The 15,894-nt window shown below is 42.4% G+C and overlaps 1 protein-coding gene across 3 annotated transcripts in view; it reads right to left on the bottom strand.

The window, feature by feature from the left end:
* The window catches only part of MED23 (mediator complex subunit 23), an 81,916-nt gene that overhangs the window by 64,583 nt on the left and 1,439 nt on the right, over nucleotides 1-15,894 (bottom strand). For all 3 annotated transcript variants that reach the window (XM_074990560.1, XM_074990562.1, XM_074990561.1), the window contains exons 2-9: nucleotides 9,121-9,152; nucleotides 8,922-9,009; nucleotides 6,860-6,984; nucleotides 6,267-6,378; nucleotides 5,060-5,158; nucleotides 4,353-4,454; nucleotides 3,769-3,838; nucleotides 58-170 (exon numbers count right to left, since the gene is read on the bottom strand). In XM_074990560.1, the coding sequence (XP_074846661.1) occupies nucleotides 58-170; nucleotides 3,769-3,838; nucleotides 4,353-4,454; nucleotides 5,060-5,158; nucleotides 6,267-6,378; nucleotides 6,860-6,984; nucleotides 8,922-9,009; nucleotides 9,121-9,152 (741 nt within the window). The remainder of the gene's footprint in view (nucleotides 1-57; nucleotides 171-3,768; nucleotides 3,839-4,352; nucleotides 4,455-5,059; nucleotides 5,159-6,266; nucleotides 6,379-6,859; nucleotides 6,985-8,921; nucleotides 9,010-9,120; nucleotides 9,153-15,894) is intronic.

Genomic DNA, 15,894 nt, shown 5'->3' with positions numbered 1-15,894 from the left:
AACAGTATTTCATAAACACTCAAAGCTTGCTTAACTAAGAGGCTTCCATGTGCATACCTTATCATATGGCAAGAGTCCTTTCAAAGGGAAACGAAGGGTTGTGGGATCCAGCTTCCATGAGTTACACATGGCGCCAGAGTTATTTACCACTGGAAGAAGACTACAACGTCCTGCACATATTACACAGAATGAGAAAGCATAAATTCTAAGGAAAGTGAGTAGCTATGGCACTTAATCTTTAAAGGTCAAGAACCTGCCTTGAAAACTAGTAACAATACGCCTTCCCTGATGTTTATGTAAATGTGTTCTCTCCCCTCTCAGGAACTGGCTGGCATGAAGCTCCGAATTTCAGCAATCATTCCTTTTGTATTAGAAATCTCAACTCATTAGCTGAAGGGCAAAAGCAACTATTGTGTTTTGCTATATACTGCTCGGATTGAACACCCCCAAGCATATTAAATACAAATGTAAAATAGTGAATTTTAGTACAAGATTTACATCATATGCCTAGATCATAAAAACTACTTTTTTGTTCATTAACTGTTTGTAACTAAAGCATGAATTACATTTCAGCTATAAATGGCATTATAGACCTTTCAGTGCAAAAGGACTCTACTCTGGATGTTAAGAGTTCCTTTTTTGCTATTACTTCCAAATGCACCTGAGAAGTAATGTAATGATATTCAAAGTTGGGCTGCACTAAGCCTTTAAAATTCTCTCAAACAAAATGAAACTTAAGGACAACTGTTTTCCCTCCTTCCATCCTATTAAAGTAGATGGTTCGTTCACTCAGGCTACATCTACACATGAGAAAATCTCAATTTATTAAAAATCGATTTTGTAATGCTGGGTTTTATAAATTCAAATTTGACTATCCTCACCTCCTCACAAATTCCCCACAAAGTCGACTTATTGCTGCCACTGTATCCCCAAACATCGAATGTTGCAGTAGTGCATTGTGGGAACCTATCCCACAGTTCCCTGAGCCCCATAGCATTCTGGGTATTTTCGCTGGTACAGTATGGGAAAAAAATGCCCTGCAAGCGGTTGTGGGTATGTGACATCATCTTCCAACACTGCATTGCCCTCATTTCCCTCTCACTGGAAGCAAACACATTTTTCCAGAAGGAAAAGTATGGAATCACAATGTGTACATGCTCTGGGATCACCCAGATAACTATGCCATGTCAACTTGTCCCTCAGCTACTCTCCCTACACCTGAAATGACACTATGACATGAAAGAAACAATTTGGAAGAAAGTATCAACAGAGATTGCCAAATTCACTGAAATCTCTTGCTTTTATAACTGATTATCAAGAGATTTTACAAAAAGCAGCAGGTGTCTGAGTCTTCTCAAGTGGCCCTCCAGCCATTGTCCCCTCTCCCTTGATTACAGAAAAATGATCCCTGAAAATAATACAGGAAAGAATAGGATACTAAAGGTTTGGAAAAAAGACATTTTATGAGGCAGGGTTTTTGGCTTCCCACTTCATTACACAGAGGTGCCTAACATGGTGGATGGAGCTCCCTCATCACATTAAGGGGCTGTAGGGTCTTAGGCTGAAGGGCCAGTTGATATGGTCCCTTCAGTGTCACTCAGGTCAGGGGGCCAGCCTCAACTGACTTTGTGGAGGCTGCCCCCCCCACCACCTTAGAGGGGTGCCATGGGATGTGGGATCTCTGGATGAATGGTCCCTTCAGTATGGCTGAGGCAGGGGTGACAAGTCCACAAAATCTTTGCCACTGGGGTAGACTTCCCCCCAGCAACAGCAATCCCCTGAAATCTTTGCCACAGGGGGCGGGGCGGAGTGACATCCTCCCAGCAGCAGCAGGCCCCTGAAAATCTTTGCCACCCATGGAGCCCTCACTGCAAACAAGCTAGCACATGGTGATGCCTGGCAGCATGGTCCACACTGAACTGCAGGAATGTTCTTTTATTGAGTCAGGGGATACCCACATGATGCGGCTTGGCATGGAAAAGACCCTGACTGCATAGCACCTGTGGGGGTGACAGGGCTGCGCCTGTGCAAATTTAAACTGCGGAAAAGAAGTTTCTCTGCCTGTCATACAAGCATGACTCCCACAGCCTAGCTGCCACATGGTGTGGTGGGGCAGGGGCTGGTGCCAGCACTGAAAGGAAAGGGAAAAAAAAAATCCAACTGCTCAGTTTACAGAACCACGAACTCCATGTTGGGGCTGTCTTTAATGGGTAGATGTGCTGACAGCAAACAAAGAAAGAAGCTTCTCAGCCTCTCTTATAAGCACAACTCCACAGTTTAGCAGCCACAGGCTTCCTGGTGCCAAATTCAATTTTGCGGGCTTCCTTTTACCTAACAGGCTTCCTGTTACCTAATTCCTGCGTACCCTGGAGAGCAGTGGAGAGGGAAGCAGCCAGAGCTGACAACTGGGGAGTATTGTGGGATACACACAGGGCACTTCTGGAGGCTAATAAAGTCTATTAAAAGTCTAGCATTTCCACACTAGCCTTAGTTTGAACTTTTAAATTCAAACTTGACGCTACGTCGAGTCGCTTCTCATGGTGTTACAATAGCATCATTAGCGCTGCCTAAAATTGAGCTAATGGTATTTACAGTGAAGACAGCGAAACTAAAGTTGAACTAAATGCCTTAAATTTGACTTTATCATGTAGTGTAGACATAGCCTCACTCTGACTTTCTGCGTTCAGCAGGAGTTATTCTATTATAATGCAATCCTTGTGGGTGTGGGTAGGACTTCTATATACAGCAAGCACCTTTAAGAGTATTTCTACCTTAAACTATGTATAGTAAGTCTGTGGTGTCAGAGACCATATCAAGTCAACATTACACCTGGTGATTTAGGCAAATATTTCAGCAAATTAGGAAATTTCTTCTAGCACTGAGAATGACATAAGTCCTTTCCACAAGTTTGGAAAAGTATACTTGAGAGTTTACATACTCATGCAAAACCAAAAAAAATAATGAAAATCAAGAAACTCAGCAGTTTACAGCTGACATTACATGCTTCACTCCACTGCATTACTTCTGAATATGAAAGGAATTAACTAGAGATTAATGGAAACTCAGAATTGTAGGCTCTGTAGAGAGGTAAATGAAATAAGCACAGTTACTGTTCTTAAAATGTACAGAAAAAAAGCACTCTTTTTTTTTCTAAAAGAGCAAAAATAGTATTAAACAGGTCTGAAGCGCCCTAATCAAATGTTTGAAGACTTTTTGAGAGAAGTAAAACTATAAGAAGGATGGCTCTTTTAAAAAAAAAAAGTGTGGGGGGGGAAATGGAGACCAAAGACTCAAATCAATTATGGAATTCAACACTGGTACAATTGCACAGAGGTACCTGAAGTAAAGCGCAAATTGCTAGTCTTGACATTGATTCAGAAAATATCCACTATATACATAACACAGCTACACCCCTGTAAAAGTAACTAAATATAGACACACCCTTAAATTCATTGGCCACTTTAAGACACAGAAGGGACAACATCACTTTGTACAGACAGGCACGTGAAAAGAAGCGCTTTCCCACTTTCTAACTGTGCTCAAAGAAGTACTTTTGATCTAGTTCATCAAAATAAGTTTCCAAACTTTGTTGACTTAAATTGAGGGAAGAGGAAAAACATCGATAGGTTTTACACAAATGCTAGACTATCAAGTATTTTGTAGAAAATTAGCATGCAAGGCTAAATCTAAATTGGCGAAGCTTACTGGCCAAAATTAAATTTGCTCTATCTTCTCTTTAGGTTGTTCAGTTCACTCGTGCTTTCTTACCGCAAATGGAATTTATTCTTGCAGTGGGTCTGAAGGTGTCCACAAAGTCTGACACTAAGTTACCTAGCAACTGAAAGAAGATTATTAATACTAAATCATTTACTTTAACACAACATTCAATTTGAAACCAGACATTAAATCACATAAGTTACTGGAAGGAGGTAAGTTCTTTTTGTCAGAAATCAGAGCAAATCAAAATAGATATTTTTCATGAGTACAACAGTCTTGCAATGTAGATTTTTTTTTCGTCTGAGCAATTCCGCAAAGACAAGACACTTTGCTTGTTTCTTCTTGGATTAAATCCCAGTCTCACTGAAATCAACAGGAGTGTCACCTCTTATTGCCCCTAGCCAAAGAAACATGCCTCTTTCTGCGCAAGAAAAACCAGAGAGCTGGTTTGTCAAAAAGAACCTTTCAGATAGAGAACATATATAATCTTTAGGAAGTGAAGGCTCTTTGATTACATGAGAATGCCAAATAATTCTGTAATGGTGAAAATCGAGCCACAAAATGTTTAAATTGTACCCAAGATTTTATACGGAAAGAACAAGGATAACATCACTTTATAATGAATAAACCCTTACCCAGTGAGGAAGCTTTCCCTCAGGGTACAGTTTTCGTATCTCTGTAACTGCAAAGTAGGCAGGTAATAAACAAGCATTTCTTTCCAAAATATAGGCTACAACCTAGAAATAAGTAAATTTTAAAAATGTTAGGCAATTTGGACATTTACCATGAACATACATCATTTAATCACATTTACATTACATTGGGCTTTAGAAACTCGACAGAATATTTGAATGGATATTAGAGTCATTTTTTTGAAATGTGATTTGTGTTACCAGTCACAGATTATAATATTTTTGGACTCACACAGCTATACCATCACTGTATTCTACCAAGCTCAGGCATTTCAAGCACTCAGATATTTTTGTAATGGAAATGTAGATAAGTGGCTACAACCTTTCATTTGCAAACCCTAAACATTTTTGAACGTAGGTGAAGATGAACCCATTTGGAAATCTTAGGACAGTCTGTGAGCCCTCAGGCGTCACAGACCACAGGCAGAAAACCACTCATGTAGATAATACAAGAAGGCTCACCTCTATATGATCCTGTAATACCCTGAAACAGCAGCCGGGGAAGACACATAATCAGTTTTAGCTATTCATTTATACAAGATTTAGAAGGCTCCGAAGAACCATTTTAGAATATCGCAAAGAAGATCAATGGCAAAAGACAGAGACCAAACTTTTCCATTATGACATGACACAACATTTCAGAGAGTTACCTCTCTTGCAGCTAAAAGCTGTTGTACAACAGCTGAGCTCACTGTATTAGGAATAGTTAGGATTTTCTCCAGTATCACCTTCAACAGATCTCGTACACCCTGGAAAAAATCAGGTACAAATTAGTATTTACAAAGATTCTCAATTTTATAGCAGCCAAAAGGCATCAGGAGACATTTCAGAAAATATTAGGTAAACTTAGCTGCTTTGCTTCCAACAGTCACATTATAGAATCCATTGCCCAGGGAGAGATGGTGGCTAAGGTGCTGAAAGCCAGCAGGGCATCTTCTTGGGATGCTCCAATGGCGGAAGAGGCTTTGTGTCAGTCAGCCTTGGATACACGTTTAAGTTACTGCAGACTCCTTGGGCTCTTCCATGAACTGTGGAGCAGTATGAGAACCGTGGTCCTGAACCTAACATGCCTTTTTCATTCCTGCTCTCTATTCCAGGGCTTGTGAGGGGGGCACCCAGGGAATGTCTAAACAGCAATTAGACAGCTATGGCTGGCACGTGCTAGCTGGCAAGGGCTCATGGGGTTCAGAAAGCGGGGCTTTTTCACTGCTATGCAGACTGCCAGGCTCAGGTTGGCTCCTGGACCCTGGGACATTCCACCATGCAGGGTCCCTAGAGCCCAGGCCTCAGCCTGAACCTGGAAGTCTACACAGCTATGAAAAAGCCCTTCAGCCCAAGCCTCTGGAGCCTGAATCAGCTGTAACAGGTCCACTGGAGGTTTTTCTTTGCTGTGTACACACACCCTAAGAGGCAGCTTTATGAATGTTTTCCTCAGTGCCTGCACTGGTAAAATCTTCTTGTGTCAGACACAGCACGTCTTTTGGGTGCTTTTCCATTGCTCAGTCTGAGCTTTAACATAGGGTCAGATCCTCACCTCCATCTCTGTGCTAAATGCTTTCATAATAATACTTTTCCATGCAAACTGTTACTCAAACTGCACTAAGAACATTATTTATTTAGTTTGTTAATGAAAACGAAAGGCAAAGTGACTCTGTAACCATGACTGGGAAGTGAGGTGTGCATCAGAAAAATATTAAGATGGGGTCCACCTAGGAAAAATGTTGGGATTATCTGGGTTAATTGATGACAAAATACTAAACTGCCAGTAAAAATTCAACAGCCTCTGGAATACCAGAAAGAAACATCTTTAAACTTATAAAAGTCATGACAGTTTCCAAACTTTCTTAGAAACAATACCTTGTAGTCTACTCCTCCAATTATTTTCCGGACCAGGTTAAATGTTAATGCCCATAGCTGTGTCCTTTCCCATTCAAGGGTGTCAGAATTTATTAGAGATTCGCAAACCATCCTGGGGTGTGGGGGAAGGGAAAAAAACAAACAAACAAACAAACAGCAAATGATGTACAGTTTCTAGAGAAAAAACAGATAATGTTCAATGAACGCCAGCATTAAGGAATTTTTTAAACTACAGGTTGAACCTCTCTAATCCAGCACTCTCTCATCTGGCAACATCTATGATCCAACATGATTTTCCTTAGCTCGACAGCCACTTATCATGGGTTTGGCCAAGTTTCCCATGGTCCCATAAGGTTTGTTTCTAGTCACCACTCCTGGCTCTCAGTGTTCTGTTCTATTATTTAGCTGTAAATAATGTCTTCTAAGAGCTCAGTAAGCAGTGAAAGCGTCGGAAATGCTGTTAGACAATACTGACCTTCCATGGTCTGGCAAATTCTCTTGTTTGGCACTGGCAGATCCCGACGGCGCTAGATTACTGAGGTTCAACCTGTGATACAAAGTACCACACTTTGCTTCACACAGATTAGACATACCTGGGTGGCAACAGACCAGTCTCAACTGCCATTGCCAAACAGTCATACAAGAAAGAAATTCTTTTAGGACTGTGCTGGCTGTGGATGAATCTTACAATCCACTGGACACACTGTTCATGAGATTCCTAGAAAACAGCAGAGTGGAAAAATAACCTTCTTACAATGTCAATGCAAGTACATTCTCAAAACCACCAATTGTTGTGCTTTGAGTAAAAGGAACAAATGGGAGATGATAGCTTCTGAGTATTTAATCAGTTAACCTGACCCAAAAGAGGAGGCTTCAGAACTGTTGGGGAGGGGTCTAAAAGGTTGCCATACTTGCTTCTGTGCTGCCTGAAAAACCCAGTTTCCTGCATCTGGAGGAGGCTCTCAGAGGTGGAGGTAGGTGCAGTCTCCCCAGTACTGCTGGGAAGGCCCATACAGGATCTTCCAACTGGTAGTCAGAGTCAGGGTCAATGGTGGTTTAACGCAGGGGCTCAGGAACCCCAGACAACTTAGCAAATGGGTGCCTTGGCCCTGACAGAAGCCATGAGGTGGAAGTCCTGACCCCAACAGAGGCTGTGGCCTAAAGCCGCGAGCTTTTATGCCCTGAGTCCCAGCAGGAGCCATGGAGGCTCAAGCCCTGGGCCCAGGCACCCAAAGCCCAAGCTGAAGCCATGCAGAAGGGCAGAGGAGGGAACTAAGGGGGTGGAAGAGCCATCAGCAAATGGTGGTGGTGAAAATGCCAGGGGCTGTCAGCCCCCCTGAACCCAGGCAAGAACCACGTGGAGTAGAAGCCCTGTGTCCGAACTGGACCCCAGGAGCACCCTCCCCACACCCCCAGCCTTGCAGGGGCCACTGGGAGGGACAGAAGCCCAGAACGTATGTGCCTACAGCCTGGAACTGCAGCAGAGGAGAGGAAAGGGAATGTTAAGGGCAGCAGCAATCTTGGAGTCTAGGGGTCTTGAGCCAGAGCAGGAGCCATAAGTGGGGGCGGAAGAAAAAAAGAAGCCCTGAGAGTTGGCAGGAACTGCAGTGGGAAAGGGAATGTGGGGCGGAGGGGCAACAGAAGCAAATCCAGAACTTGGACCTCCAGAGCTCAGGCACTAACTGCAGGAGGGAAGGGCAATGGCAACAACCCCACAGCTCAGGCATCTTAAGTTTGAGCAGGAGCCATGAGGAGGAAGGAAGGGAAGGAACAGAAGCCACTGACCTTGATTGTCCAGAGCCTCAGCAGGAACTGCTGGAAAGACAGGGCCGTGGCGGCAGTCCCAGAGCCAGAGTCCCAAGCACAGGGAGGACCAACAGGAGGGGGGAGGAGGGCAGGGGATAAAAGGCCCAAGCTGAGCAAAAGTTGCAGGGGACGTGCTGCAGGGGTGAGACAGCCCTGGGCCGTGGCTGGAGCCCAGGGGTCCCCAGCTCCTGCAGGAGGTGCCAGAGGGGGAGGGAGGAGCAGCAGCAGCCTGGAGTCATGGTGGAAGCTGTAGGCGACAGCAGCAGCCTGCCTTAACCCTGGACAGGAGCCCGAAGTGCAGCTCTAGGGCTGCTGCAGCACAGATGTGACCACACTTCTGTGCTGCCTGTGGAGATGGGTCTGATCTCTTTCCAATAAGAGGAAAGCAAGAGAAGGAGTTCTGTCCCTCACCAGCCCAGCTGATTTCGGGGAAAATCGGATTTCACAGGATGAATTTCCATGGCTGTGAAACTGGTAGGGCCCTAGTCACGGGATAATATTATTTTATGTATACATGTGCTTTCCTGAAATATATCCCTCCTTCCCTTCTTATTAACTCAATAATCAATTACTTTTGTTATTCATATTTACAACGGGAGTTACTCTTCACTACCACACCATGCTCTATGCAAGCCCTTGTCAAGTAAGTACACATTTTCAATGGTGTTATCGTTACCCTTCCCATGTAAACTCACCATACAGTTTTGATACTTTCCTACTACTTCTCTCTGCCACATCTGAACTCAGATTCTGAGCTGTTTGGACTAGGAATTATGCATTAGCTATGTGTCTACTACTCTATCAAGTGCTGTAAAATACAAATACATTAGCAGCGAACTAAATGCTTACCTGGGAGAGACTGCTCCAGAACTGTCTAAAAGCTCCCAGGCAACTGATCAGTTTGGTTCTCTCATCTTCAGGTGTATCCATAAACATGCTATAGAAATAATAACACTAGTTATCTGCAATTTGCTCTGGAAAGGTAGCATAAGTAAAATAGCAGATATAGAAGACAGTTACAATGCAAAAATAAACTGTTAATACTCACCCCGGGAAAGCCTCCTCTATAACTTCTGTTTTCTATAAGAGAAAGAAACTGGGGTTTATCTCTTAGTAACTAACGGCAAAGTGAGCTATAGCTCAGCTACAGATACACTTAGAGTAATGAAAAGAGAATTATCACAATGAGGCATTGTCAGTAAAAAGTAATACAGGGTCTCAAGATGTTCTGTCTCATGAAGTGACCTACATCAGATGACTCACCAGGTGCAATATCCCTTTCTTCCCTTTAATAAATACGCATCAACATTTCTTGGGGATTTGGGTGGAGGAAGTTTCACTCTAACCCACCGTGGCTGATTTATGTACTAACACAAGAGGATCGTTATGCATTTTTTATTCTATCAGACGGGTAGCCAAATTAGTGTGTATCTTCAAAAACAAGTCCTGTGGCACCTTACAGACTAACGGATATTTTGGAGCCAAAATATCTGTTAGTCTGTAAGATGACACAGGACTTCTTATGACTTTTTATTCTAGTTTGCATACTTACGGATCTTTTATAAAGATCTAATTACCTGAATCTCCTGAATTCCTTGCCTCAATTAAATTAACCAGCAGTGCATTCCACAGGTTAATTATGCTTAGTATACAAAAATATTTAATTTTATTTCACTTAACTCCATTTTACTGGATGATCGCATGGTCTTGGATTACAAGGATATAAAGAAATGGTAAATTTGCATTTCCTATATCATTATTTTATATATCCACTTACTTTTCTCCTCTCTGAACAGCCTTTTTAACATATCATCATGCAAGATTATATCCATGCCTCTAATAATTTTTATTGCCCTTCTGTGGGCCTCACACATTTCTGTTATATTTAGATGTGCTCAGAGCTGAATAAAATATTCAAGATGATGACACCCATTAGTGTATATCATGGCATCAAATATCATAAGTATTATTCTCTACTGATTACACAATATGAAGGAACAGAGGGTGCCTGTGATGATCACTTTCACCTGTTAAGTCCTTGCATTGCCTTCTTATAAGCTGTTTATAGCTTTTCCAAGCAGAAGCTGAAAGTTGACTCAGTTTTTGACAGAAACTAAAGTTAGTTTCACCGCTGTCCACAGAGTTATAGAAGTCACAAACAATAGCAGTGAAAGCAACCACTCCTCAATTTTTCCGTTAAGAGTTGGCAAAGCCAAAGTACCATGGAACCACTGGAAGCATCTGTCCTAACATTCTGACGTAGAATTTATTCAGGTCACATTTTCAGGGGATGTTCACAACCAAAAGCCCAAACAATTTTCCAGACAAAAAGTGCTTTTCAGAAAAAGTATTTCAAATGTGTTAATGACATTAATTACTCACTACAGGGTAGATATAAAAAATATTTTTAAAACACAAGTTTAAACACATTTTTCTTTTTAAAAATAAATGTTAACTTGCCAATTAACTCCAGCAGTGGCTAGAAATGCCAGGTTGGAGCAGCCCTGGCCACAGTGGGGCCAGCAGGCTAGGCTCGGGATCCCACGGCTGCAGCTGTGGCGAGACTGGGCAGAGAGCCGTGCAGCCAGGCCTAGGTTAAAATGGTTAACCAGCTAAATGCTATCATTTAACCAGTTAATCATTTTAACATCCCTAATAACAATTTAAAATTACTGAGGGGTAGCCGTGTTAGTCTGGATCTATAAGAGCACAAAACTTTTCTGTTAGTCTATAAGGTGCCACAGGACCCTTTGTTGCTGATTTAAAATTAAAATCTTAGAAGTGTGATGTCTAAGGTTTTAAAGTCTTACAGCTCGAAGTCTAGTTGGCAGCTAGTATTAAGCAGAGTGTCCTGTATGTCGGTCTCAAAGTCAGTTTTGTTCAACATTTTCTTTAATGATCTGGCTGATGGGATGGTCTGCACATCCTTGGCAAGTTTGCAGATGACACTATGCTAGGTGGAGATGTAGTTATGCCGGAAGGTAAACATAGGGTCCAGAGTAATCTAGGCAAATTGAACAAGAAGTCCTGTGGCACCTTATAGACTAATAGTTATTTTGGAGCATAAGCTTTCATGGGCAAAGACCTGCTTCATCAAATGCATGAATGGGGGTGGGGTTTCAGAGGAGGATTTAAAGAGGGAGTCTCAGTAAAGGGGAGGGCCAGAGCTGACAAGGTCTATTCAGTCAGCGTCTATGTGGCCCATTATCGGCAATTAATGTGGAGTTGTGAACATGAAGAGAGGAGAAATCAAGTTAGTTCAGTTGGGGGGATGTGACCCATTGCCAGTTGCTAATGTGGGGGTGTGAACATCAAGAGCAGAGAAACTGCCTTTGTGATGGGCCAACCACTCCCAGTCTGTGTTCAATCCATGGTTGATGGAGTCAAATTTACAAATGAATTGCAGCTCAGAGATTTCTCTTTGCATTTTATTTTTGAAAATTTTTGTTGTAGGGCTGCTACTTTTAAATCTGTTACTGAGTGTCCAGGGAGACTGAACTGTTCTCCTACAGATTTTTGAACGTTACTGTTCCTGATGTCTGATTTATGTTCATTTATTCTTTTACACAGGGACTGTCCAGTTTGGCCAATGTAAAGTGCAGTGGGGCATTGCTGGCACATGATGGCATATATTATATCAGTAGATGTGCAGGTGGATTGAGCCAAAAGAAATCTGATGAGGTTCAACAAGGACGAATTCCTAATCACACAATTACGACTGTAAAATCCCTTGTAACCAACTGGCTAAGCGGCAGTTCTGCAGAAAAGGACCTGGAAACTACAAAGAACAAGAAGCTGAATGAGAGTCAGTAATGCCCCCTTATTGCCAAGAAGTCTAATGGCATACTCGGCTGCACTGGTAGCAACACTGCCAGAAAATCAAGGGAAGGGATTATTTCTCTTTATTCCGCACTGGTGAAGCCATATCTAGAGTACTGTGGTCAGTTTTGGGGTCCCCACTACAGACAGGATGTGGACAAATTAGAGAGAATTCAGTGGAGGGCAATGAAAATGACTGGGAGCTGGGACACATAACTTATGAGGAAAGGCTGAGGGAACCGGGCTCACTTAGTCTGCAGAAGAGAAGAATGAGGGATGATTTGACAGCAGCCTTCAAGTATCTGAAATGAGGTTCCAGTGAGGATGGAGCGAGGTGATTCTCAGAGGTCGCAGATGACAGAACAAGAAGCAATGGTCTCACGTTGCAGTGGGAGAAGGTCTAGTTTAGATATTACGATAAACTACTTCTCTAGGCCTATGCCTACACTAGAGCAATCTGTTGATAGAAGTTTCTTTCGGAAGATACGTTCCAGAAAAACTTCTGTCGACAGATCGCAGTCAGACTGCAAAGCAGATTGAAAGAGCAATCTGCTGTGTTGACAAAGAGCGACTGGACTGCTTGGCCACCCTCTTGACATGTCCAAGCAGAACTGTAACAGACAGGGCTTCCTGTTGTCCCAGAAGCCCTGTCTGTCAACGGATGACCCCCCCAAAACACCCAGGCTGGCTTCCTGTTGACAGAGGCATTCTGCCTCACAAGGAAGGAGCAGAATGCTGTCGACAGAACACCTCAGGAATGTGGATACACCATGGGTTTTGTTGACAAAATCCCAGTTTTCTCAACAAAATCTCTAGTGTAAACATAGCCTAGGAGGGTAGTGAAGTGGTGGAATGGGTTGCCTAGTTAGGAGGTGAAATCTCCATCCTTAGAGGTTTTTAAGACCAGGCTTGACAAAACCATAGATGGAATGATTTACTTGGGGTTCATCCTGAGTTAAGAAGGGGTTTGGACTAGATGACAGCATGAAAGTTCTTCCAAGTCTAACCTTCTATGATAATTTATACCAAGTTTAAATTTACCGTAATAAAAGTAATTCAAATTAAATTAAAAAAAAATCAATATTTAAGAAGTACTCATTTACTACCAAAGTTTTTCAGAAAATGAAATCACTACATTGGCAGAAGTCATTTGGTAAGCGTCTTGAACCAGTCCTAAACTTCTTTTGATAACAGTTAGCCTAAGCTGCAGGTGAAAAGAAAGGTTTGGGTTTTTTTTTTGTTTGTTTCAGTTTAATCAGTTACAGTAGAAGCTGTAATATCTGGTACCCCTGGGGCTCTGGGGGGTGCCAGATAATCAGAAGGGCCGGATTTTGCCAAATTAATTTAGTAAATACTTCATTCACCATCTTCTAACAAAAATATGAAAATTAAGAATCTGAACAAATGTATGTTAAGCTATATAATTACTTGAATACTTGTATATTGTGAATGTGTAAATGTTATGTACAGTAGACCCACAGCTTACACGATTTTAACTTGTGCATTTCTTTGAATAATGCAAGTCGAAATCAACAATTACTGCCTGGTTGCTGCGCCCTACAACTGGGCTTTACTGCACACCCACCACCTGTAGCGTGCCCCGGCTGCCCCTCCTGCTGGGTCTTGCTGCACCCCCGGGCCCCCTCTGCTTGCTGCTGCCCATCTGAAAACTTCCGGGACTCAGCAGCTGCTGCGAAGATAGTGGTTGCTCCATATGCTCATCATCTGGTGTGTCAGCGCCTCTCGTGGCACTTACCCTGTTGCCTGGTTCCTGGGCCCCCAGCTTGGGGGAGCCAGGAAACTGACCAGTGCTGCTGCGCCTGGCTCTGGGGCTCCTCACCGCTCATGGGAGTGAGGTGCAGTCAAGAGCCAGGTACAGCAGCACCAGTCAAGTTTCCCGGCTCCCTTTGGCAGGAGCCAGGAAACTGATTAGCGCTGCTGCACCTGGACCCCAGTTCCCGTGAGCAGTGGGAAGCCGGGAGCCAGGCACAGCAGCACTGGTCAGTTTCATGGCTCCCTCCAAGCTGTGGGGACCTGGAAACCAGGCAGCAGGGTGAGCACCACAAGCAGCGCTGCTGCACCAGCTGATGAGTGCACAGAACTGCCACCATCTTCGCCGTGGCTGCCAAGCCCCTCTGCCACTCACAGGCTTGGACCCAAAGGTGGCAGGGCACCATGCTCCCTGAGCTAGCTCTATGCCCCTCCCCCATCCCTGTGAAGACCTCAACTTGTGCAAAATTTGACTTATGCATGATTGCCCAGAAATACAACCTACGCGTAAGTCAGGGTTTTACTGTATCCTGTTTCACATAAAGTAGCAACAAATTCAGTAGAAGGGATATATTTAGTTTCAAATTCAACATGTTTCAATGGTGATATCAATGAGAATCACCACCTTATCAGAAAAATAAGAAGATTACAAATGTAATATATCAATGTGAATAGGTGCTCCATGTAGAAATTTCGATGCTTGCAGTATATTTCCTTCTAAAATATTAAATAAGAAATTAAGTGTGTATCAAAAATACTAAAGTATCTGAATAGTATTTAGATTGGAAGTATAGTAATATTTATAACACTTTCATAATAATGTAGTTGTTGTTTTGTGACTTGTGCTGAAACAGAGACGCAAAAATACTCTTCCCACTTAAAAAAAACTGTCAAATGTTACTTATTTTCATTTTCAAGTAGTTTTCTGTAAAAATATCAAATTCATAAAACCACAACATTTACAATCATATTTCTGTACCTAATTTACTCAGTGTTTCTTTTTCATAAAAATGTTTAAGCTTGAAGGAAGGATGGTCCTTTTTTGAGCAACACTGTTCTTTCTATTTTTGTATAAAAGAACGACACTAACCATCCTTCTTTCAGTGGCTATACAGAGGTTTTGTTTCAGGTTTGTACTTAATTTTTATACACCTAACCCTCAATTTATGAACATAATTTGTTCGATGAAAACTATTTGAAAGATGAAAATTCATAAATCAAAAACAGAGCAGCTGGCAGACTACTGGCTGTGCCATATTCCTCCATGGCTGCTTGGATTAAGGTTGGTTCTTTATTGTGGCAAAAATAGCGTTCGTAAATTTGAAAAATAGGTATAAAGTCACATGGTTCGTTGTAGTAAAAATTCATAAATCAGACATTTGTACATCAAGGAATATGTGTACTTAGGATGTGTACAATAGGATAGCTAGCTGTCCTATCAAAAGGCGTAGCTGTTAATTCAGATGATTTTCTCTTGCTATTTTTTGTTCTTTGTAAAATAGAAGGCATCTAAAAAAACCCAACTGTTTTAAATCAATTTTTGAGCATTATGTGCGGCAATTTTTCAGTATGAACCTCCCTGTCCCTCTTGACCAGACCAGCATGTACGTGCTCCGTCAATGCAGTCCAAGACCAAAAGTGTTCCATGGCCAAATTAGTTTGGGAAACACTGCTAGAGATATATAATGCTAGAGGAGCAAGATGAGTCCATCCCTGGCCCCCCACCCCTTTGCCTTCCTGGATGTGGTGGAGCTCAGACCTTCAGTTTTAGTCCTGGGGTGATGGAATGGTATGACTTTGGGCTCGGACACTGGACTGCCAGGCTCTGACCACAGGGCTACAGGTTCCAATTCCTAGGGCTCCAGCCATCGTACCCAGGTCTAGCCACAGGACTTTGGGGCTCACCTCCTCTGTGTTGCCTCCACATTCCTTTCACCCCTCAAACACCCTTCAACCTTGCTGTCTCCCTCCTATACCAAGTTCAATTTGTCCCAGGGCTTGTTAGCCAGCAAATGTAAACAAAAACAACAAAAAAGCACCCAAAAAGCAAAAGGGACAGCCAAAAAAGACAAGAAGGTGCAAAGCACTTTATTTGCATTACTATTCTGTTTAGGCCCAGTAAAGAAGAGAGCCAACTGTATGTTATTTGTATAACTGAATCTGCTAAAAACAAAAAAACATACAAAGAAAAACAAACAAACAAACTCTCTCAAATGTACAGAAATAGGTTAAA

This window comes from Carettochelys insculpta, chromosome 3 (genome assembly GCF_033958435.1).
Source record: "Carettochelys insculpta isolate YL-2023 chromosome 3, ASM3395843v1, whole genome shotgun sequence".
Lineage (NCBI taxonomy): Eukaryota > Metazoa > Chordata > Testudines > Carettochelyidae > Carettochelys > Carettochelys insculpta.
The sequence above is the reverse complement of the archived record's forward strand: the minus strand, read 5'-3'. Positions and strand labels throughout refer to the sequence as shown.